The sequence below is a fragment of the Rissa tridactyla genome, chromosome 6, assembly GCF_028500815.1.
Source record: "Rissa tridactyla isolate bRisTri1 chromosome 6, bRisTri1.patW.cur.20221130, whole genome shotgun sequence".
NCBI lineage: Eukaryota > Metazoa > Chordata > Aves > Charadriiformes > Laridae > Rissa > Rissa tridactyla.
In genome coordinates this window covers 35604576-35629642 of record NC_071471.1, presented here as the reverse complement: position 1 = coordinate 35629642, position 25067 = coordinate 35604576, and the positions used below count along the sequence as shown (strand labels likewise).

General features: G+C 41.4%; 3 protein-coding genes across 5 annotated transcripts in view; 1 reads left to right on the top strand and 2 right to left on the bottom strand.

The window, feature by feature from the left end:
• ECD (ecdysoneless cell cycle regulator) overlaps positions 1-5569 on the bottom strand; it is an 11771-nt gene extending 6202 nt beyond the window's left edge. Inside the window, exons 1-6 of the mRNA XM_054204971.1 lie at positions 5335-5569; positions 4998-5115; positions 4705-4792; positions 2917-3095; positions 1990-2182; positions 969-1097 (exon numbers count right to left, since the gene is read on the bottom strand). Of these exons, the coding sequence (XP_054060946.1) occupies positions 969-1097; positions 1990-2182; positions 2917-3095; positions 4705-4792; positions 4998-5115; positions 5335-5524 (897 nt within the window). The 5' untranslated portion in view covers positions 5525-5569. The remainder of the gene's footprint in view (positions 1-968; positions 1098-1989; positions 2183-2916; positions 3096-4704; positions 4793-4997; positions 5116-5334) is intronic.
• FAM149B1 (family with sequence similarity 149 member B1) lies at positions 5486-22235 on the top strand. Of its 3 annotated transcripts, XR_008466929.1 has the most exons (16): positions 5486-5683; positions 6561-6665; positions 7246-7378; positions 8370-8512; positions 9186-9305; positions 9910-10080; positions 10998-11185; positions 11458-11588; positions 12169-12222; positions 12685-12797; positions 13386-13592; positions 15308-15434; positions 15767-15892; positions 16707-16788; positions 18623-18760; positions 20392-22235. XR_008466929.1 is itself a non-coding variant. In XM_054204969.1 (15 exons), exons 1-15 carry the CDS (start codon positions 5523-5525, stop codon positions 18694-18696), a joined length of 1935 nt encoding a protein of 644 aa, XP_054060944.1. In that variant the 5' UTR covers positions 5487-5522; the 3' UTR covers positions 18697-22235. The 3 variants fall into 3 exon arrangements, 2 of the variants coding, with proteins under 2 accessions (XP_054060945.1, XP_054060944.1); XM_054204969.1 differs by having other exon boundaries at positions 5487-5683; positions 18623-22235; XM_054204970.1 differs by lacking the exon at positions 12169-12222 and having other exon boundaries at positions 18623-22235.
• DNAJC9 (DnaJ heat shock protein family (Hsp40) member C9) lies at positions 19739-25067 on the bottom strand. Its single transcript, XM_054204977.1, has 5 exons — positions 24840-25067; positions 24072-24212; positions 23625-23879; positions 22758-22841; positions 19739-21997 (listed from the first exon to the last, which is right to left on the bottom strand). Exons 1-5 carry the CDS (start codon positions 25017-25019, stop codon positions 21878-21880), a joined length of 780 nt encoding a protein of 259 aa, XP_054060952.1. The 5' UTR covers positions 25020-25067; the 3' UTR covers positions 19739-21877.

Sequence of the window (25067 nt, the reverse complement as noted above, 5' to 3'; positions counted from 1 at the left end):
GAAATCTGGCTTTCTACAGGAATAACGGACCGTTTTGTCTTTGCGAAGTTTGCCTACATGGCCAACCATACATAAGCAAAGCAACCTAGAAGACAGGTCTATAACGCACAAGCTACTCCTCACACAAGCATGAAGACTTTACCTGTACTTCAAATCTGTGCTGATCTGCAAACTTGCTTGCCCTATGCATTTTGTGGATGCAAACCAGCTGTACTGAGGCAGAAGTTTCCGGAGAGGAAATTTCAGAAGAGAAAACTCAGACCCTGCATTTCTACTTGCAGCAATGTCCCAAGGCATGCTGCGCCCAACACCCTTTCTGCCCTTCAAACAGCCAAATCCTCCCTGCCCACATCTCAGATGTTGCCTACGATCATGGTTAACTGTGATGTATAGGCAGTTTAAGTTCTGGATTGCTCTGTGCAGCAAAGATGCATCATAAAAAGCTCTACATGTCCAGTGCCAAATTAGATGTGCGGGACAGGGTCATGCAGTCTGGTGCCTGAGGCATGGCATTTGTAGTTTTGATGCACACTTATGCAGAACTCTAAACTGAAAGGTGAATTTAGTCCACAGAAATGTCTCTGTGCACAAAGGCCATAAACAGCAACTTAGAACATGACAGGATGTGCTGCTTCAGACTGAGGCTAAAATACACCTCATCTATCCTTAGATGGAAACTATTTTCCATATTAAGGGAAAATTAATTGGGTTTGATACCAGTTCAGCTATGGTACTACACACATGTAAATCCTGGCTGGGGTAGTTTCTAGGGGTGGAAGTACAAGAGTGCTCTATTCTGTGAAAGAAAACTCCCACGATACTGTACTTCCAGAAAAATGGTAACTGCGAATTCGCTTGCATTCTTCTGTACAAGTAGGCAATTTACAAGCAGAGGGTAATTTCTTGGACATCTATAAACAAGCAAACGAAACAGACTATGTACGAAATCGCATAAAAAAAATAATTACCAGTTTCATGCCCAGTTCATAAGCTTTGTACTGAGGGTGAGATGGGAGGGGGAGCGTGTACCCACTGCGTCTGTCTGGAACAAACTTCTGTTGCACCAGTTGTGCATACAAACACTTTGTAAAAGTAACCTGAAAAAGCCAGAGCGAAATAAAAACACTCACTGCAGTCTGACTGTGTTGTGTACAGGCATCAAATTTCCACCAGCCTCATCTGAATTTTGTTTTAAAGCACCCACATTACAAACAATACCTGAGATTGTATTCAAAATACATCTTAGATACACTGGCCTAAGACATGTTGCTTTTCAGATCTTACAAATTATATTCCAAGTTGATATCTGCAAACAAACATGAACTTCATTCAGTCTAAATACATTTAAAAAATCCTCAGCATTCATGCCAACAAGGTATATTTTTAAAAATAAAAGGGCTCTTTTCAATTAACAAAATCAAAGCTGAGACTTCAGAAACAGTCTAGAAGTCTAAAACTTGACTCCAAAGCTTATTTTTCAGGAGTTTAGGTGGATAAGTCTGTAATGCAAACATATCAGATACAACACTGCTTGGACAATGCTCATAAAACACTTCATCAAATAGCTTTCACAGAGCTGTGTAAGCACAGCTGAGGTGGTGAGAAGCCTGGGAACGAACAGCTAGGGGTAGTTACGTTATAGAGTAGTTACCATACCCCTTATGTTGGCCAGCAGTGCTGTCAAACTGCTCTGATCACAGAACTAGATCAATTTACTTAGCAAGCATTTCAGCAGAGGAACTATTAGCAGTAAATTCTGATTTCAGAAACACTTATCTCATGATTAGCCATTTAAAAGTCTAGCCAAGGCAGAAAAACTATTAATGTAATGAACTTGAAATTCATGTCCAGCGTCACAAAATTAAATAAATCAGAAAATACGCTATTTTAAAAAAATTAAATACATGTATTTATAATCACTTGACCACAGAACCTCCGTCAATTACAAAACCTAATTAAATGACAAGTTGCATCTGCAGGATCACTTACTACAGTCATCACACGCTCGTCTGGAGGGAAAGTCTGAAAAGAGCGACATGCTCGTAAATCTACAGGATCTCGCAGGTAAAAGGCCTGGACCGCTGGAGCCACCAACGAAGGGCGCTGCCTCAGCACTGCCACAATGCCTGCCGGAAGGTAGCAGTGGGCTCGGTGAAACGAGGCCTGAATTTTCTCAGGATACCTGTATCATACAATAGAAACGTAGTGTATCAAGTGTCTTGCAAGCCCCAAACCACTTCTTTTTAATTATTATTATTCCCATTTTCACTTTAATATTCATCTGTATTATGGGCCAAGTGGCAGAACATTATTCTAGAGTAAAGTTAAAACTCAGCTACCTAACACCTGGGATGTCTGTATATATACACACATATATAAATATACATGGCTAATAAAAATTTAATCCCTACTTTGGTAAAATGAATCACTGTGAACTTGACTAACACAATTAACTATACGGTACCCTTCACTGCAGCAAGCGTAGAAGTCATCTGGATCGCACTGTCAAATCCTTGCAAAAAATTAGGCACACACCAGTGACAAGCTGACGCTCTGAAAAGCATGCTGGTGCTACATTTTAGATCGTAATCCTCTTTATCCCCCCACAAAGGGCTGCTAAACGCTCACAGAACTTTCAGATTTTTCAGTATAAGGATGTGAAGGAAGAATAACTCTTGTCATTGTCAGGTGTGGCATCATAGCAGTGAAACATTTTCAGAGCCCCCAGATCACAGTACAGTCTACAGGTCCTCCTCTTTGGAAGAATGCCACAGAAAACCCTCTAACTGGTGGTTTCTGAAAAGGAAGCAACTTTATCACATCTAACAGTAAAATGATTGAATACAAGGAAGTACCCCAGACAGCCCAGAACTAAAACGTACTCTTGCAGAAGACCAAAATAAGACACCCACATACCCACTGATGCGTTTATTCACTGCTGCTCTAATGGGTTCTGCAGCCAGGAACTCCTCCGAACGGCTGGATAACAGCGTTAACGCCTGCGAGATTGTTGGACTGGCAGCAGATAGGTCGCACTCCTGCTCATCAGTCTCTGACAGGGGAATGATGTGCAATTCTCCTTTGTAGAAGAACACCTGCCAGATGGTAACATTCTCATCAGACAGGATAAGAACAGCCCCACACTAAGCAATGGGAAATTTAATTTCATATACAAATGCATTTGTTTAAACACAGAGAATACTGAAGTACAAACAGAGAAATAATACAAGACACAGCACAATTATTTTTAAATGGGAGATGAGGTAAATACAGATGCCAGAGACCATGATCCAACCAGTAAATAAAAAACCCTATTTTAACTGCAACAAGTTTGGTCAAATATATCTTGTTTCCTTAATAACAGTAATACCAAAAGTTTCTTCTCAACTAGAGATTTGCTTCAGGAGAATCAGAGAGCATAACTTAGCTGCTGAAGAGTAGGACAGGGACTAAAAAGCATTATTTCAGGTGCTACACATGACCTCTGTTGGTTCCTGATCCTAAGAAAAGAACTGAATGTAATGTTATCAACTCCCTCATTCCATCCATTCCCTCAAATGGAAGGAAAATACGGCACTGATAGTCCAGACACAGGTTTGCAATTAATTTTTGTGTTGTGTTCCACCCCTTTTAATTCTTGGGGTAGGAAAAAAAAATTAAACAAATCTTTGCTAGTGAAAGAGTAAGTTCTTTCCATTTAAATTCACTGCCAAGAAACTCAAGTGACATAACTACTAACAATCATCCACAGCGAGGTGATCTGGCTGTAGGCTCCAGGTGAAGGAGTCTGCTTATTAATTTATCTACACCAGACCCAGTCTGTTTCCTTGTAGAGTCAGCAATTCTCCAGTCTTGAGGGTTCCTCAGTCTGAGGCCACCAGACCCTTGTGCCCGAGCACTTGAGAATACAGGAGAAAAAAAATCAAAGTGGCTACAGCAGAGCTAGAAAGCTCAGGTGGATCCAAGAGTGCTCCCGAGGAGAGCAGTATGGTATGTTTGGACTACACTGCCATATACATTCCACAGCTCCCACATTATCCAAGCTCTCCTTGTACCCCAGGAACCTAGAAAACAGAAAGCTGGCCAAACTTACTGATTTTACAGACAGCAAAACAGCTTCATGGCCTTCACATTTGCCACCACCAGTAGCAAGTTCTAAAAAGTTCAGTCAACCCTGCATTATGGAACAACTCTCAGAGAACGATTTATGTGCAAGAGTCAGGTTTAGTTGAATGCCACAGACTCACAGCCTAGCAGGCAAGTCTGTGGTCTCCATATGCCATTAGTATAAGAACATATTAGTCTAAAAACTTTCTCTTTCTTCCATCAACAAACCAATTCTAGAACCACTTGATATCTGCGACAATTTCCAGATATCCCTACAGCAGTTTTGCAGGACACACTCACTGTACATAGCATTCTGCAAGCGCACGCAGAGTGGAATTGAGTTATCAGAAGTATCCAGTGGTTAAGTCTCTCATCCACAGCAAGCATAAAGGAACTCATTAAAACCAGACCACGCTGAAAAAAACACACTGTTAATTAAAACAAGTCTTGGGCCCTGACCAGGAGTTTCTTCATTAGCAAGGGATTTTCAGTGGCAGCCAGACCACTTGGCTAGATAGAAGCGCAAGAGAAAACACCAACTGGTAAGTTAAAGGCTACTGTGAGCCACTTGCCAACTGGTATATAAGTTTTACTCACCCTGTTGTCACTATTCTCAGGATTCAGCCACTTTGGGAGAAAATCAGCTGCTTCTATCAAGAGAAACTCCCCATCGTTGTCATCAATCCTGGCCAAGGAGAAATTGGCTTCTTATCAGGCAAAGTCTCACACAGCATGATAACTCATGCTTCTAAACACATGTCTATGTAGTTTTATTTATTTTTTTTTTTTTACATTAAGACAGGGCCTTCCACCAGCCCCTACCAGGGAAGTCGCTGCCGCCCCTTCGTCCCCCGGCCCCAACCGCCGCCGCCCTCAGCGGTGCCCGTTACCTGGCCGCCAGACCCGGGAATTCCCTGGTGATCTCCCGGACCAGGTAGACGATGAACCACTCGTCCTCCACGTTGTCCCCGAATAGCGTCGTGCCGCCGATGTGCGCCGGGGTGTCACCTGGACGGGAGAGAAGGGGAACGGCTCAACGGGCCCGCCGGGCTCCCCCCTCACACGGACTCGCTTCTCGCCCAGCCTCCCCTTACGCCGCTGGGCTCCCCCCTCACGCCGCCCGGCTTCCCGCCGTGTCGGGCTCCCCCTCACACGGACCGGCTCCCCGCTCCTCCCCCTCACGCCGCCCGGCTTCCCGCCCCGCCGGGCTCCCCCCTCAGAGCTCACCCCGCGCCGGCACGCAGCGCAGGCGGAATGGCTGCCGCTGCCAGATGTAGGCGGAGAGCAGCGGCGCCAACCTCACCACAATGGCCTCGGCGCAGCGCCGCAGCAGCGCCTCGCCGCCCGCTCCCGCCGCCGCGAAGAGGCGGTAGCGCACGGCGTCCTCCGCCAGCACCGCCTGCCCGAGCCCCTCCATGGCGCCGGGCCGGGCCGGGCCGGGCCGAGGCAGGCGGCGGCGCTCCGCCTCCCCGGGGGCGGGGAGCCGTCATGGCGGCAGCGGCGTCGGGCCCGTGGCGGAGCTGAGGATGATCTCGCGATACGCGCGGAAGCCGGTGCCCCTCGGCGCTCTGGAGACGTGAGTCGCCGCCGCCGCCTCTTCTTACTCCTCCCCCGGTCCCGCCGTCCCGGTCCCCGCTCACCTCCTCAGCCCGAACGCCGCGCTCAGACAGGCCCCGGTTACCGCCGGGCCGCAGGCCGGGGCTGGCGGGCCCGGTGCTGTTGGGGCCTGGGGAGGCGGCCGGGGGGAGGGCAGCCACGGTCCCGGGTGTACAGCCGCGGGCAGCGCGTGGGCCCGCCGATTGAAAAATACGGGTGTGACAGAACGTGTGGAAATCCCTGGTTTTGCATGGGTTTTTTTGCCCCTGATGCTTTTTCGGAGGGGGGGGGGGGGAGGCGAGCGGTTTAAACAAATACCTCAGTTTTGGTAGGTAGCTCGTTTTGGTTCGTGCATTGATACCTCTCTCTGTCTCAAGCTACTGTGACTTTTCTTGTCCCTCTTCCCCAGACATCTAAACTTAAAAAAAAAAAAAACCAAACCACCAACCAAAAACTAGCAAAAGCTGTTTCTGCTAGCTTGCCACTGCTTGCTTTGGTGGCCACTCTTGTTCCATCTGGCTATTTACAGGGATAGCAACGTAATATCTGGTTTTGGAGAGCTGTAGCCCAATTCACAACGACATTTTAAGTTTAAGGGATGGCGCTGATTTCGTTTTTTCTAATTTCTTGATTTCTAAGCAAAGACCTTTAGCTCCGTGTTTAGCCTACAGTTGGCTTTGATACCTTCGTTCTAAACCTTTGGTTAACAAGAATTAGCCTTCGAATAATAATAAATGAGCTCTGGTATGCAATTAGTGCATTCCTTGAAAAGCAGAATAAACCCCTCCTTGTAAAGCTCAGGAACTCTGTAGGTGTTTATCTGTATAAGTAATGTAAAGTTTCTCTTCTTGTTTCAGACAAGGACTTCCAAAACATGCCCTGCGGCATCATCCACTGCCAGAACCACAGGCTGAGGTGTGCCCAGACACTCCCACAGCCAAAAGTCCCAGCAAGAGCTCAAGGTACCCATCAAAACATAAAATGATTGTTTTTCCGGAGACAATGGCAAAACCAGGCACCTTTACAGAAGTTGGCAGGCTGAAGCTTTACGTCCCATCCGTAGCATTGCAGAACACATCCTTCCTATTTTGGAAATAATAAAAAGTGTGTAGATTTGTTCTGTTCCCAGCTTGCAAGTAGCCCAGGTCATTTAATTTCATGGCAGAAACAAAAGAAGAAAAGAAAAATAATTCGAGCGGTGTAGAACCGGGACTAAAAGTAGTCCGTGTCTTAACTAAGATAACTTTTGGTAAATCTATGTTTTTGACCTCTAGACTTCCTGTATCATTGAGATTATTGGGAGTTACATTTGTTATAATTACTTGTGTACTATGGCTTCTGCTTAAATGTCTGTGAAGTAAATATTTACCCTATGAAAACTCAGTGCTGAGACCTCTTCTGATATATCTGAGTGCTGAGACCTCTTCTGATATATCTGTGCCTTTTTCTACAGAAAGAAAAGTTTACTTACCCACTTTTTTTGTTATTGTGTATCGTTGGCGGTTTTTTTCTTCCTTTTTTTCCTCAACGTGTGCATTTCAGGGAGTCTGAAGTCTGGAAGGAATCAGATTACCATTCCATTTCTCCAGCTGATGATGGGAATTCATGGTCTGCTAGCCAGAGTCATGCCGATGCCTCCACTGAAGACAGCTCAGTCTTCTCTTGGGGCTATGATGTGAGTAGAACGTAATCATCCAAGCATAGTGTAGCACGTGGAATAGAAAGACATTTGAAATACCGTTGCAGATACGTTTCAGGATAAAAACCAGGATTGGATCTGTCGGTACATCACAATAGTGGTTATAGAAAGAACATCTTTTTTACCTCTTCCGCATCTGTCCTTTCTCTCAGATTGATCATATTAGGCTCCTATTATTCAGTTAATATTCTGTATTTCCATCTAAAACTTGGGAAATGCAAATCATTTAATGCATGAGTGTATCTATACAGCATAATAAATGCTGTTATTGTGGAATCTCAAATATGAGTGGATGACTTTCAGATACTTGATGTGAGTTTGTCAAACTTCTGCATACCCGTAAGTTTCTCAAAATACAGTGAGCCCCTAAAACACTATTTTAATTTAGAAATATTTGTTTTATTCCCCGTCTACCAAAACAAAGCGTGCTATTGCTTTCTTGGAGGTGAGATGGAACTGTTTATATTTAAATTAGCCAAGAACCGACCCCATTTTCCAGCTACACGAGAACATGTAACAAAGGTCCTAAGCGTCCCTCACTTCCACAGTGTTTCACACCAGTCTGCATTGCTTTCTGTTTTGCTCTTGTCTATGGACATTGCAAGCAACAAGTTTTCCACTTCATTAAAATATCGTTGAATTTTATCCTTCCTCTTCTGATTTCTTCTATGTAAATTACTATGTCTTTAACTTAATATCCTAATACAGATATTTCAAAATGTTTTAATAGTTTTTCTGTTGTGTCAACGTAAGCTTTTTATGTAGCTACCATCAGTCCTAACAGCAGTCTGGGTCATCTCTGGGGGGCAAATGATTTAAAGTTAATGTCTTCGTATGCAAAAGAAATAGAATCGGTTAAATCAGCTTTAAACAAATAGTTGTCTTTTTCGATTATATAAAAAAAAAACAATTAAAAACCCTCTGAATGCTGTTCACTAGGTATTTATTGAATAACTTCCCTTTTTAGGAATTCGATAAAGCTGCCACACAACGAGTTGAGCAAATGTTCAGACAAATTGATGAGCTTCTCTATGAGCAGAAAGAAAATGTGCATGTTGAGGGACTGCGGGAAGAATGCCACCAGTGGACAGCCAACTTTCCTCATCTCAGGTATTTTATTAATAGATTAAACATCTCAGGTATTTTATTACTAGCTTAATGCTGGTACCATCACAGAGTTATAAAAGGGTAGGGATGGAAACAGTTGCTTTTCAAACATTAGTAGCAGGGTGGTTTTAGGCAATCATATCGTAGATAAAGATCACTCTGGTAGTCTGTCTGCCATTGTCGTTAATAATGACATTAATAATAAACATTCTGCTGTCTTACCTGTGGTTCTTTACCAGAGGTTTATTGCTGTTTGCAACTGACTTGGCTTTAAGATAGCAAAATTCTCTTAGAAAAGGTGTATGGTATCGCTAAAAGCCAGGCGATTAAAATAATTTTAAAATCTTCCTGCTCTAGCTCAGCAGTCCTTATGGCTATCTGGAAACTTAAATTTTAAATCTTCATGACGTGTATTGGAATAGTTTTGTCCATATTCAGAAGTCCTACAATTAGCAGAGCATAAAAAAAAACAAGCATAATTTTCTTAGTGTATTTACCTGACTTGAAGCAATCTGTACTAGGGAAAACACCTGAAACCACGTTAAACTATCACCAAGAAAACTGCACAGCTTCCCTATAGAACGTTTAGGATTTGCTGCTGTGTGTTCTTACACACTTCAATAATCTTACTTTCGACATTTCGTGATGTATTTATCCTTTGCTGTTGCCGTGGCAGGGTCGTGGGGAAGCAGATAGTGATCCCCACAGATGAAGGGTATGGATGGTATTCGAGTTCACCTTCTGGCAGTTTGGGTTCCTCAGATGTAAGTTCACTACGAGAAGAAGATTCTAACGAGTAAGTATGAAGCGGATAACGCAGACCGCACCACGGTGGGAAGGTAATTTTGTTCTCGGTGGACTGCAGCGACAGGCTTCTGAAAGCGTGAAGCCTAACTCCTTTCTATTAGGCTGACTTCTGAATGCAGCACACTTTATTTTTTTTTTCCCCTTTTTAACTAAAAGTAGTGCATTCAGAATAGCAAGACTATGTATCTGTGCTTGTTGCTAACTACAGTAAACCTGTCAGTAAATAGAAATACCTTTGCTGCTGCTGAGTTCTTAAGAATATGTATGTATTGTAGATGGTGCTGCTGTTAATCATCTGTTAAATTTGTGTAGAACTTCAAAAATACCCAGCACTACATTAGTACTACTTTTATTATTTAGTGTTTTAGAATGTTTTTTAATAGCTTTGATTTTTTTTTCTGAAGTTTCAAGTTCCTTAGCAAGAATTAAAAATATCCAAATGAAGAGTTTAGTAAAAACATGCACAATTCATTGGCCTCCCTACTGCTTGGCCCTAACTTCCATGTTGTCTCTCAGTTGACAAAATGCTGCTATTTGAAGTGGAATAACAAGTTATTTTCATTTCTGCTTTCTGCAACCTGTCACCTGTTCAGATTTAGTGTTTTTGGCAAGAAGGTACCTCTTTCTGTTACTCCCGTTGACAAAAAGGCTGACCGTTCCAAGTCTCCGACCTTGTGCTCTCCAGAGAGTGACGAAGGTGAAGATGGAATAATTGTCTCTGAAGGCGTCATGGAGGAATATTTAGCGTTTGACCACAGAGACGTGTAGGTATTGAATATTAAGACAGCAACTAGTATCAGCGTCCTGGAATTCCTGCTGTTAAGATACACATATTTGGTTTTGATGTTAGCTGATAAAGTATTTGATGAATGGCTTTTTTTAATATACCTTTTCTCTAAAGAACTTTCAAAGGCCTGAGGTTGCTAGTGCACTGGGAATCCTCCCAATCCATTTCCTAGAAAAATTAATTTTGCTAAATTATTTTTCTGAATTTTTTGTAATTTTTCATACCAGCCGTTTTTGCGCCTGGTTTAAACAGTTCATTGCATCATAACTAAGAGCATGCTATTTATTGGCATAGTTAATAAAACTTGTTTAAATGCCATTTATTTTTTATACTAAGTCGAATTCATTGTTGTTTGTTATACACTAGCAGCGTGCTGCTTTGGTTTGGTACTACATTTTGGGTGGAATTACACCTTTCCAGATTTTCAGTGGTAATATAAGAATTAGAGTGGATTTGATGCTTGCCAAGAAATAATTTACGCTATTTTTATCTTAAGAAGAAAAGATTAAAGGTGACAAAGAGGATTCTTTTTGCGCCTTTACTTTATTCAACCCAACAATATGAACATATGGCCTGAGCAAGGACTCTGGATGGTACTGTCAGTTACTAACTACGTAATTGGTTTTAATAAATACAGCCACTTAGCTGCATGGACCATGAGATTCAAATTGGTAGGTGGCTTGCTTTGACCAGGCCAGAGAGACATTGCTGTGGCAAACAATATTGCTGTCTCTGTAAAATAATGATAGAAGTATTAAATGCGCTTGCATCAGTATTATTTTCTCCCTTCCATTTCTCCTTAGCTGATGTTTTAATCCTATTAAATAAATGCAACAAAATATAGGAGACAAAGATAATGTGTTTATGGTACAGGTAATGTTTACTTTTTTGCAGGGAGGAGGAGTTGCATGAGAGGAAAATGGGACTGTCCTCTGGTAGACGGACATTGGGGTTTCCTCCTCTCTCTCCGTATTCCTGCATGAAGGATTCTGTGCTCGCGTTTGTGTTTAATGATGTGTGGAGTGAAGTCCTAGGCTGCATGGAGGAATTAATCTGCAGACACTGGGAAGGGTCAGCCTCTGGTAAGGATCACTGTTAAACTGAAGATTCAAAAGGGGGTTTCAGTTACTTAATTTTGCAAGGATGCAATGAGAAAGAGATGTATTTGGGAATAGTCTCTTCGAGGGGGTGGAAAAAGGTTATTCATTTGGCTAGCAGTATGAGACATGCTTTCAAAAGATTTAATAGAACATCTACGAGGACTCTCTTTAAAAAAATTTGGATTTCTAGTACTGTCCACAACTAGCAATGCCAGTAGTCTGTATTGACAGGAATTCTCTGTTGCTTTGCATAGATGACGAGAAAAATATCATAACGGTAGAAGCAACCAGAGCAGATGCCGAAAGCCCTTTGCAGTTTGATCCTCTGCCAGTGTTGTTACCTCGTGTGCCACAACCTAAAATGCCCCCGGTGACATCAAATCTGGTAAGTATTTTTAGCCATCTGGTTTGTGTAGGGACGAATCAATACGACGCTACCTAAGCAAACAGATTCGACTACATCAGGGAACTGTTTAGATACATAACTAGATTGGATTTTCTATGAATGCTGACTGTCCTTTCCAACACTTAAGTTCCGTTATTCCTCAGTTGCAAGTTTTAATTCCTACTTTTTTCTTTAAAAACTTAATATTTTATATATTAATTGGACAATCGTGTGGTGACTGTTCATTAATGATGTAGCTCTACATTTTTATGAAGTTTGAACTAAATTGTGAGATCGAGGTTTGCATGCGTTGAGTTCCCATTCTCTACTAGCTTATCTGTAGTTAACTCATCAGGCAATAGAGGACAAATCTCAGTGCTGTTGTAAAACAGGTTTTTTTCCTCAGACGCTGAATTTGACTATATAATCTGCTTTAGATGATCTGCTCCTGGAGTGGTGAACACCAAAGTCTTAATCTGTTTATTCCATTTTAATTAAACTCTTTCCTTCTTATGTCTTTTTATTTCTTTCTCCTTTATTTCTACCCCCTGCCCCTTCCTCATGTGTACTGTATGTGTAGTGCCCAAAACCCAGATGTGGCCGCAAAAGCAAAAAGAGGAGAAAAACACCTCAAGTATGTATGCTGGAGAGATTAAAGCTCTGTTATTTTCTATTTGCTGTCGTTACGGTGGGTGGAATTTGTTGGTTTTCCAGATCAGTCTGTATTCCAGGAAGGGAGTTTGCAGTTCTGTTCTTGACATAAAACGTCAACGTACACTGAAAATTAGTTTTGTAAAGCTTCAGGTTATAGCCATTGGTGGAAGATCCTGTCATGCAAATGAGAAGCTCAGTTGGAAAACATGAAGTATGACACAGCATGGTAGGATACACTTTCTAAGCATTACCATTTGCAAGGAAAATGGAATGCTAAGATGCCTGTCTTAGAGCAGGAAATAATATAATAGAGTATGTCTCTGGATGTCATGGAAGAAATTAATTTCTTTCCTCCTAAATTACTTACAAGGACAAAATCTTTAAATATGTGTGTATGTCTGCCAAACAGTAATTACTTATTATTTATGTTTTAAACTTTCAGGTAAATCTCTCTCAAGAGTCAAGTAGCGTCTCTCAACATAATCTAAATGGCTTGATGGTGATACATGGGATCCAGCTACAGCAAAGGAATCTGCCTGTAATAGAGAAAACACTGTAAGAACTGTAGATCATCAGTTGTAAAGTAGAGCACTCTCACAGTGAGAGGGATTCAACCCAAAACACTGTGAGATAATTTTCTACACTGGAGAAAGCAGTGCTCAATTATTTACCTGCTTCCTTGTTTGTTTGTTTATCCTCTATGAAACAGTATGCCTCTAGTACAGGTTTTCTGTTTGCTTGCTGCTGGTTTACCACTTAGTGAACAGCTGTGGTGTTACTGTTGGCACTAGCTGACATCCTGAAAAGAGATGAAGCTCAGAATTGGATAAAGAAACTGATTTGCTCACTTCTAAGAAGTGGACTTGTGTTAGATCTAAACTATGGGTGTGAAAACTGGTGTTTACATGTTTACATGTGGGGTTTTTTTCATTTGTTCTGTGACTCTTATACTGGAATCTTCAATCAGAAAGTTTGTAGTTCAGTAAAAGAAAATAAAAATAGGATTCTTTTTTCTTTTCCATCCCCTATCCTTTCTAATTTATTATGTAAAAAATGAGGTTCATGTAGAGTAGTACTTTGGTTACAGGGTGGCTATCAGTCATATTGATGATATCTCTCTTGGTTTTGTGATTCTTTTGTTAGGGATCTGGATGACAAACGGCCAGGCTCCAGCTCTGTCCTCTCTACCAGAGCGTGGCCAAATCGTGCTCTAGAGCTCAGCATATCACCCCTGTCACGTTCCACAAGAAGGCGAAACCCACCACCACGTACTCTGCATCCCATCGACACGAGCCACTCTCGTACTGGGACCCTAGGGTCCATGGACGATGTCTTCAGGGCAACTCGATTGTACGTTTCAAAACCAGTTTCTTACTGCAAGTTACTGTATTTAGAGAACGCAGCTTATACAAAGAGCATTCAGTTGAATAGAAATTATTGTATTAAAGAAATTAATTGCCCATTAAAGCACAGTCTCCCCTGAGGAAGCTGAGTTGTTGAAGTTGGTCAACTTCAACTCTTTCTCAACGTCAGCTTTCTTTTTCTGTAGCCTATTTTCAAGATGAACTTAGAAGTCCACAGTTTTTGGTGATCAACTGCCCGTTGCTACCCTCGCCCAGACTGGGCTATAAAGAAGATGCCCATCTTAGATAACCTGTTACAAGTATGACTGAAGATAACCAAAGGGCTCTTACTGACCTGCAATCATGTCTGGAATGTCTTCATTTTGATTGGTATAATGATGTGGTTGAATTTGGTCATTTACAGGGACTACAGGATATTAGGAAACAATGCGGGGTTTAAAATACCGTATTCCCCAGGTTTTGTAAATTTGATGAAAATTTCCTTTTAGTTTTGTGGTTTACCTGTAAACTCATCCAGCCTGTTATTTTTGTCATGTCCTGTTTAGAGATTTGTTCCTTGTCTGTTTGCAGCTGATGTTCCTACACTCTTCTATGCTTCTGTTCCCTTTCCTTCAATCAATTTAACAATTGTTAACATCTCTCCTTTATTATATTAGCATATATATTTAAGCGTATGTAGACAGCACTAGGAAAGTCTTCTTTAAAATGGTGATTATGGTTTGAAGCTTTTCTAATGTATTCTTACCGAACATCCTTCCTTCAGTCAAATCCAGAACATGCATAGAGCCTTTTGATCATTTCTAGCGCTTCTCAAACATACAGTGATATACAGACACCTTTCACATGAAAAAGGCTTTCATATGAAAAGGCTGTATCTAGAAAATAGAATACATATTCTTTTACATGCCTCCTGTGGCTAAGGCTTAATTCGTCTTGTATTTTGGGTGATTAGATTGCTTTAGCTCCCTTTAGAAGGCTTCTAAAAGCCTCTTGGGCCTGGTTCCTTGCGATACTCAAATAAAATATGGAGAAAGTAGAAGCCTGTTTTACCCCCAGATGTTTTATTTGACACTTACTACAAGTGAAAGAGCTGCAATATGCATTTGCATTATGTAGCTTTTTTTTCTTGCTCTGCTTAAAATATGGCCCGCTGCTGTTTTCTAGGATCAATGTTTATCTTCAATTGCTAGGCTGTAGTTAGTGATAAGCAGTACTTCATCCTGAAGGATATGAACAAAGAGCAGAAAATAATGCCGTGTCTGGGAACGGGCAGACAAGATTCCACTGTTGTATAGCAACTGCTCATGAAGACACCTTTATGTACACACAGCTTTATTCTGCAATACCAGCTGCACAGCACACTCCTTCAAAATGCACTGGATGAGGTACATTTTAACCACCAACTAGCTTTATATACACCCATTACCAGGATTTCTGCTGGGGTACTCATGCTCAGACTTACTTTGCCTACATACTTAATATTAAACATTCTGAAAACTTCACCTGCTGCAGAACTCCTCTTTTAAATATGGTCTCCAATAGTCAGCCCTAACAGCAGGATCTTGTAGCAAAATTCTGCAGCCCTTGTTCTCGGTTTTAACATTGTCTACATAATGCCAAACAAACTGAGGATATTATATGTTTACACAATGCCAAACCTTTAAACTGCGTGTTTTTTCTGTTCTCACTGGTGCATTTCAGCCTGACTGCACATGAGCAGCTGACCTCACCCTCCCCACTGCCGCTAAGCCGAAATAACGTCCTACCACCTATTGGTACCACCAGTGTGGCAGAGCACGTGAGCGCTGCCGGGTCCCAGAGGCAAACGGTAATATGCACAATCATTTAATTTTATTAGTGAATTGTCTAAAATTGTAATTGCTGCTGATCAAATTTCCAAACCCAAGGGTTCCAGTTTATTTGTTACCTTGTAAGTGACAGCAACTGAAATAGATGCACAAAAAATGCCATAGCAATTTTGACTAACAGCCTCACCCAGAATCGAATGCTTTAATTCCAATTAATGCTAGAATGTTTTTCCTCCCCATAACTAGGTGTAGAATGATTGACTTGGAAAATTAGCTTTAATTCCTAGGCTAGTTATTTTAAATGTACTGCTGCAATAAGAAAAAGTCATAACTGTGTTATTCTTCAATGCAGAAATCTCGAGGGAACTCAAGTCGAGCTCACAGCGTAACAACACAAGAAGATACCCACCAGCAGCTACAGGAGGGGCTTTTCTTACCTGATCATTTCTCCAAGCCTAACACAACCAGCACGTTCTTGGTAAAGCATGGCAAATTATGCCACATCATCCTTAGTTACTGATTAAGGTGCTTTGACAGTCAATGTCAATTACCTACCGAGTGTCACAAGTTGAAAAACACAAGATTGAGGTGCTTGTGGAGAAAGCTAAGTATTACCTTAGGCGTTAACATTCAATCAGTTATCTGCACTGGTGATCTCACATCTTCTGTGAAGGCTTAAAAAGAGCTGCGGGGCAGGAGCAGATGCTTTAAAGCATCACATAGACATTATGAAGTCATTCCTACAGCTATATTTGGAAAGGCAAGGGTAGGATCATCTTCATTGCTTTCTTGGACAAGTTGGCTGTGCTGCTAATGTCCAGTCTGTTTCAGTGCCAGATGCTCTTGGTTTAATTTATTGAAACACCTACTCTACTGCTATATCTTGCTTAGCTAACAAGGTATTTTTATCTAAGCTTTAAAAGCTATAATTTCAACAATAGCTTTTAAAAAGCTGCTAGTTTGGTTTCTGTGTTTAATTTCAACATCCTTGACTTAGCAGTTAGGAATGTACAAACTTTCTAAAATCTGTTTTGAAACAGAACGATTTCCAGAAGTGGTGAGAACGCCATTAACTGGCCCAGTGATCATTCTAAGTAAGAGGTGTTATAAAAGTATATTTTCTATTCCTAAAGTTGATTTAATCCTCCTTAAATTTGTTAAAGCTCTAGTTAGACCTTTACATCATCTTAAGAATTAGGAAACACATATGTTTAAGTAGTCTGTAGTTCCATTTTAATCTTGATGTTTAAAATTTTTCATGCAAACATAAATAACTTGAACTGTCTTTTCAGCCAGATCCACAGCACCGCCGTTCTTGCACTGTTATTGATTATAGAAACCGATCTCGGACAAGCAGAGGATCAACAGGTTCAGGTATGTTTATCAGTCACAGAATGCAGTAAGATCAAGCCAAGAGGTAAGCTTTTGGGACAGGGATGCATTTCCTACATAGGTGATTACATTGAGGAGGTTTTTCAAAGGTCTATTTCATGCTTTAAATTTTCCATTATACAAGTTTTATACTTGCATAGAGAGTGTGTTTAGTGGTGTGGTTGTTTTTTTATTTTATTGCCACCTAGTATGTTAAATCATTTAAGGAAGCTTAATTTAATCAGGCCCAATGCCTCTCATGTCAAAGTTAAGAGGAGGACTTGCCGATTTAAACAGAACTAGCAACAACTACTTTTTGTCCAAGGATTTTTTCTTCTGCTCAACTATACAACTAAAAGAAATTGCATTATGTCCAAAAGAAACTTATTTGCACTGTATTTGGAAGAGATTGTACTAGAATTGCACTAGATCAACTCAAAAGTATATTTTAAAGCCAGGTAACTGTACCAGTACAATTCACATGCATACTCTGAAATCAGAGTATGCTTCTACTCTTTATTTGTAACACTTGGATGAGCTTCATGGAGTTGCTTGGCATAACCTAAAATTAATCTCATCTAAAATTACTTATTTTTAATTGATCAAAGTATCAAGGCAGCAGGAAGGCATTTCTGTTGTGAATGTAATGCGTACTTTTCCCTTCGGTTTCCCTTCCTTCACTGCAAAGTCATCTCCTTGAATTGTTTATGGTTAATACACTTTGAAAATAGTCTTCATATGTGCTGCAGAATAGCTACACAGTCACAACCACGGTCGTGATTCTTTTTTAATAGTAGGAAGCTACAAGACAAAGGTGCATGTGTGTACACAAGTGTTATGGTAGACTAGTGAACCTTACTTATTTCAACTTGACCTTCAGAGATTTTTCACCTCATGGCACACACAAGGGCGAATCTGGTCAGTTGAAAGTGAGTTATTTCAGAGATTATGGCAGAGCAGAAGTTAACTTTTGTGCCCTGTAAGAGCTTTTCTGAACTCCCACCTGAGTTCACCTTGAGCACTTTCTGTTAACTTTGTATTGATAGTAGGTATCACCTCCACCTGGAGGGGGTGGCACAGAGCAGGGGATTAGATGCACTTTCCGAAAGGTCTGTCAAGACAAGTTACAGTGGATTCCTTTCATCACAGTGTTTTGGGATTCCTTATGGAGTTTTGAGAATTTCCCACATAAAAATACACTAACAAGACGGGACTGAAGATGCGAAAGCAAATGGAAGCTGCCAAGGTCAAGGTAGCAAGTACATGGCTGATCAGTAGAGGACAGGAGGGGCCTTTTTAGCTTGTTTAATAGCAGAATGGCCTACTACCACTAATATAAGTGGTACAAGAGACAATTTGATTTTAACAAAGGCACTAAACTGAAGTAACTTTTTTTTAAAAAAGAAAGGAGTGTTCCTACTGAAATTAAAATAAATACCTGCTTCCCTCCAAAAGAAAAAAACAAAACACCCAACCCAGTATCTTTAAATGTAAGATGAGTTTTACAACTGCTGTATTAGACAAAAAAAAAATAAAAAATTGTATCAGCAGCAGAAGTCTGTAGATTTGAACACTTCATGAGTTATCAAGAAATGCAGTAGTTCCCTGCAATGCAGCAACTATGAAAGCATAAACTTTGCCCCTTTTGGAAGGCCAGTCACTCATCTCAAACTTGCTTAAGCTACATATAATGCAGTGGATAGCCACGTATTAAAATAAAAAGCCAAAAAAAAAAAAAAAGGCAGCATTTTAACTTTAAGCTAGAGGAGATGTATTTGGTACTTAGTTTTAATACCTTCCAGAAGTCTTAAAGTTGTACGTGATCTCTGTTTATTAGGTCTTCAGCTGCATGGTTCTGTGAAAGTCCCCAGGCGAAGTGGATCAGTCACAAAAAGCAAAGAGGGGTTCTGAGGTGCCACGAGGAAGTACCCATCCATCTCCAGAGAGCCATAAACTACGTCGCATTCTCAGCAATGTCAGTGTTGTTTACAGAGAGTTTTCAAACACCCTTCCTTAGGAATAATTATTTTTATATAAATCTAAGAAGCAGCTGCCAAAGATTAGAAGCGGTATATTTAAACATTCCCTTTTCTACCAGTAGAAGTTACACTCCAGTGGAAGGGTGAATATACTCCAGTGGACAGTAAAGCCTAGCTCCTAGAAAATCTAGCAAATGCTGTCAGCCATTGCTGTTTTCCCTTTACTGGGTCGTGACTGGTTCATGTTGTTATAAGCAGGTACTGCAGAACCTGCTGATTTTTTCTGTTAGCTCTACAAAAGATTAATCAGGCTTTCCATAGCAGTAGTAATTTAAATTTTTAAAGCTATATTTATATGTTTAAAGCAATACTATACTATCAAAAGCAAGCACTCCACGTGATATGGCTCAACTTAGGCAAGTTATGAATCCTGTAGTATTTGCAGCAGATATTAACACAGTAGCGTAAAAATAAGGTAGTGAACCAGAACTGGCAGTTTTAAGGGTAGCACACCACTAACTCTTCCTGCGTTATATACTTATACCTCTTCCTCAAGTGACTGAAGAAGGTCTAAGAGGCAAAAAGGAGTCTCTTACTACAAGTAGTTCCAGACAGTATTCAAGGAAAGTACATTGTCTTCCTGGTGAGATATGTCCTGGTGATTTCACAGAATAGGTCAGTCTCCCTTTCTAAAAATACCTGCAATTATACAAGATTTTTGCACTCCGCCATGAAGTTCCACAGCCCACAGATGCACTGTAGCTTTTAGCAAATGATTTCTGCACCGTGTGACAGATGGACCGGAGGTATTCGCTATAGTTGACCTTGTGGCTCCAAATAAGATAAATACATGAAATCCAGGCTTCTCAAAACAAATGATTAGTTGAAGGTCTTACTCCCAAGCAGTAAGCACTGGACTACAAGTAAGCGTAACAACAATGTGAGGATAACCACTTACTGTATTTTAACAAAGTCAGGACACTCCACAAAAACAGTTTTTCCTTTATAATCCAGTTAAAGAGCACTTTTTTCCTAAATTTCCTTATTAATATTTTCCAAATTACAATTCATAATGGGAAAAACTTGTCAGTATTCTTTACAAAGCGGCTCCCCTATTCCCCCACTGTGAGTTATGCAATCTGTCAAATATCAGCTAATAATTTTTAATCAATATTGCAGTTCTTGAGTCCAGTTGATCTGAGGATGGTCTAATCAAAAAGAAGGGAAAAGAAAGCAAAGCAGAACTGTGTAACTTTCCTTTCTAGAGGGGTAAAAAAAAAAGCTCTGGGCTCAATATAAACCTCTGAAGTTTGCACAGAGATAAACTGATAAAGAAAGGCCTCTATTTGTTAAATTCTTTCAAAATATCATTTCTCTTAACAGCTAAGACTACTAGAACATCGTACAGTGTGTCACTTAGTTATCTCAAGCTAACTGGAGATAACCATCCCGTGCCATTCCTCAGGGACCAAGTTATTTTTTTGTAGCCCTAGCACATAAGAGTTACAAAAATACAGAAGTGAACTTGAACAGACATCTAGTAACATAATGTAGTATTTTATAGCCTAGAGTGTGTTAAAAAAGTGAAAGCATTCTCATGATTGGGTAATTTTTGGTTTCTGTACAGATGGTTGGCACGAGAGACTTCTCCTGGGCTGTCAGGTATCTATTTTTTGTAGTAAAAGTAATGTTCAAGTCATGGGTTATGCAACACAATGACAGGCTGTACTCTCTCAGAATCCAGATAATTTTTGAAAGCAGCCAAGTAAAAGGGAACAGTTACCATCTACCTCTCGCTTCCCCCCAGGAAGCTCTATTAAATAGTCGGGTCCTGAATGGTACCTCACTGATGCAACGAGGACCTTCAACTCAAAAGTGTTCACCTTGTGGCTTGTACACCTTTGAAAAATGACCCACAAAATAAAGCCAGCCTCATTCCTCTGAGCTACAGAGTAAATTGAGAACTAGTAACCCTTCAGATTCATACCCCTGCACACTACGTCAAGTGGTTTAAAACCAGCTGAAGCAAAAACCTTCAAAGTATTTGCACATGTTACAGAAGTAATGAACTTCTGAAAAAACAGAACTGTTGACAAATACGAAGTAGCTAATCACTACCATTCGGCAGCAGACTTGACTGTGATGTTATTGAAGTAACACGCAATACGTTTCTAAGCTTTGTCATGGGACATCATGAACCCTAGAAATACACAGAACTAACTCTGTTCTGTGGATTTTTAAGTTTAGTACCTCACCTCAGCGTGTTAGAGAATTTCTGCATAGTCACATGTTTGCTGCAGTCTCATATTCTTCCTAAAGCATCTGCCACAGGCAAAGACCAAACACTAGGTGGCCCTTTTATCTAACATAGCATCACCAGCACTGATGCCACAGTTAATATAGCCATATTTTCAGCTGCTATAGAAGTACGTCGTATTTACTTGACCGAAATCAGTCAAAAGAGTCAACACAATCAGTTTGTTTTGAACAGCTACTTAAAAAGCATAGAGAGACCTGGGGAAGCAATGTAGCACAGAATTCTGCAAAAACTTCTCATTTATTAAATCTGTAATTTTCCAAAGTATCTTTATAAAACCACTAGAATATCTGAAAACCACCTGTTGAGCTGAAGTGCAAAGACCTTTAAAAACAGCAGAAGGTTTGTTACAAAAGAAATGTGTGACTAGCAAAAAGATAAGGTTTCCAACTCAGAAGCTGCAGGAGCCAGCACAGAAGACTCTCAAAGGTGTGGGATTACATTGTTTTACCCATAAGCTGTGCTGACACCCTTTAGGTGTTTGGAAAGAAGGCGCTTTAACACAAGTTTAATAAGCACCCAGGCATCCCTAACATCACACCACTTCCTTACTGTAACAAAACTTTTCCGTCAAGAATCTGTTTGAGCTTAACTGAGGGGCATCCAAAGGATTTTGAACAGTAGCACCAGAATGCTTTGTCTTTCTTGTTCATGATGCGTTCTGTATCATACTCCCCGTCAGAGCAAGTCCACGCACACACACTCCGAAACAGTAGTCCAGAAAAACTCTGAAGTTCTCCCAAATCCATGTGTTCCCATACAAAATGATACCTGATATTTCAGCCTACAAAGTTCTTTATTTCTTTCCTTTCTTGGCTGCGGTCTTCTTTCCTCCTTTTTTAGCATTATTCCCATATTTTGCTTCCAGTTGGGCCAGAAAGTCATCCATTTCCTTCTTACGATCTTTATTTCTGCTCTGGGGGAGGGTGAAAAAGAAAATAACAACCTCAAAACTTTTATTACTTCCCAATACAGATTATTCTATTGAAGTTAGATAGCCACATAAAATCTCAGGATACATGAAGCAGGGAATACAAGCTACAGGAGGTATATTACTGTCAAGCAAAACCCAACTTGTATACTCTAGTCTCTATACCTAACTTCCAGAAGTATCAAGACAGAGGTAAAGAGTGACTATAAGAAAAAAAAAATAATCACAACATAAAGCTAGGGAGAGCAAAGCAACTTCTAGTTTAGACCCAAAACTCTATTACAGTTTGAGGTATGAACATTCTATGAAGTCCAATGGACAATAAGAAAGAAGAAACAGAAAACATTCCGAAAAACATAACGTAAACAGTATGTTTCTTTCCTCAATCCCCAAGATACAAAAGCAAAGTAGTAAGACCTATCAACTTTTACATCCTCATGGAATCCCTCAGAAAGAAAGAGCCATTAGCACTCACTGTCTTAACTGCCTAAAACTAGAAGTTAAAATATTTTGATTGTGTATGCTGTAAGGATATTAGAATAACTTTTGTTAATATTTAAAAAGATGCAGGTAATAAAATACATACCATACTCTGACTATTAATTGAAGTACATGGATATTTAACATTAATGTCAGGTTTTAACCTCAGGAACTCAGAAGAGTTGCAAGGATCCAAAGATGCTCAGGGAAAATACGATTATAAGCCAGTAACATCATTATCTTCAACAGATGCAAAAAGCCTTACTTGAATCAGCGCTTTCAAGTCATCTTCTCCACCGAGGCCCAGTTCATCTTTAGTCTTTTCTGCCTCTCTAGCTTCTTTTTCTGCCTAAAATAGCAAAATAGTTTTTTTAAAAAGTATTTTGCACGTTATTTGACAAAGTCTTACAGTAGTTACCAAACGCGGTTTTTTTTTGCATCTGTATACAAATAGCTGCAAGGAAACACAAACAGTTTCCAGGTTTGGCCACAGATGAGAAATCAGTCAAAGAAAGCCCATTCTGGTTCCGCAGTTTAGTAGAGCATGACAGGTTTTTGCTGTCTCACAATGCTGAATGCCATGTACATCCCTGTTCCCCTCACCCACACTTTTTTTGTCCTAGCAGCTCTTACATTTTCTTTACCTTAAGAGAAAGGTTACTGTGATGTGCATATAACATATTCGATAGCATCTAAAAAAAAAAAAACCCAGGTTGGAGAACCCAGTTTCCATTTAGTCCAAAATGTTATTTCACACTTGCCAAAAGGCAAGCATAATGTGTTTCCCCGCCACATACACTTCTTAACTCCGGCAATTCATGGCTTTGTAAATAAACGCAAGGACATGCTAAACTGTACTATGCCATTGTGTATAATAACGAAATAAAAGAAAGAAGTAATAGGCAACAGCCCATTACAACTCAAAAGCCTTTCACAACCATTTGGTGGGGGGGTGGGGGTGGAGAACACAGGTGACTAAATGTGAAAGTCAAAGATACTGAGCAAGATCTGTAACCCAGCAATCCTGTGGCAAACATCTGTCTTAAGAATGGTTTCATTTATTTCTACCAAGAGACATTAAAAGCTTATTATAAATAATGTTTCCCTTTGGTCCCTGATTGATATAACCTACCCGCCTTTTTCTCGCGATCATTTTCTGCTTGGCCTCTTTTACAAAACCTTTGTAGGATGGGACTTCTCCAGACTCAATGGCTTTTTCTATGATTTTCCGGATTCTTGGTTCATCTGTATAGTCTGCACACAACACGGACTCCATTATCCTGTCCATGTCACCCTCAAAATCCATGTACGCTGCTTTAATATCAGCTAGCTCTTCCTCTGAATCTTTGTAGCTCTTTTCGAAGTCTTCGATGTCTTTTACGGTGATCTGAAGCAGAGAGGCAACACATCTTGAGTTACAGGATTTATTCACCAGAAGGATTTAAGAGACAGAGTAAGAAAAACCCAGTGTTTTACACAAAGCCCATGAGGGAGACATGGCTACAACTCTGAAGTTGGGTTTCCCCTTCTTGGAGGGCTTGGTGTTCCACCGGTGCCCAGACACCAGCCCAGCTCTCACCTTCTTGAAGAGCAGCCGCCAGTACTCCTGCCAGTCCCGATCGCCCCTCAGCGCCTCGCCCTCCTCGTCCACCCTGCCCTGCTCATCGTAGACGGCACGCTGCTCCGCATCGCTCAGCACGGCGTACGCCTTGCTCAGGATCTGCGGGGACACAGAGGCCAGTCAGTCAGTCAGTCCATCCGTCTGTCCAGTCAACCCAGTCCGGCCATCCAGTCAGTCAGCCCGTCTGTCTGTCCAGTCAGCCAGCCCCATCAGTCAGTCCGGCCAGCCCAGTCGGCCCAGTCAATCAGTCAGTCCAGCTGAGTAAATCAGTAAGTCTGTCTGTCTGTCCAGTCAGCCCAGTCAGTCAGTCAGTCCATCCGTCTGTCCAGTCAACCCAGTCCAGCCATCCAGTCAGCCAGCCCCATCAGTCAGTCTGGCCAGCCCAGTTGGCCCAGTCAATCAGTCAGTCCAGCTGAGTAAAACAGTAAGTCTGTCTGTCTGTCCAGTCAGTCAGTCGGTCCGTCTGTCTGTCCAGTCAGCCAGTCCAGCCCAGTCAGCCCGTCCGTCTGTCCAGCCCAGTCCAGTCAGCTAGTCCTAGCCCACTCAGCCAGCCCAGCCCATTCAGTCCGGCTGTCTGTCTGTCCAGTCAGCCAGTACAGTCCAGCCCAGTCAGTCAAACCAGCCCAGTCAGTCCATCTGTCTGTCCAGTCAGCCAGTCCAGTCAGTCAGTCAGTCAGTCAGATCAGCCAGGGCCGGCCGCCCGCCCGCCCTCCCTCCCGCGCCCACCTGAAAGCGCCGCGTCGCCTCCTCCTTGTCACGGGGCTCGGCGCGGTCGGGGTGTACGCGGAGCGAGGCGCGATGGTAGCCGCGGCGGATCTCCTCGGGGGAGGCCTCCCGGCGGACGCCCAGGACGCGGTAGAGGTCGGGGGAGCCGAAGGCGGCCTCGCACTGCTCCAGCAACCCCATCCCTGCCCGTCCCGTCCCGTCCCGTCCCGCCGCCCCGAAGGCGCCAAC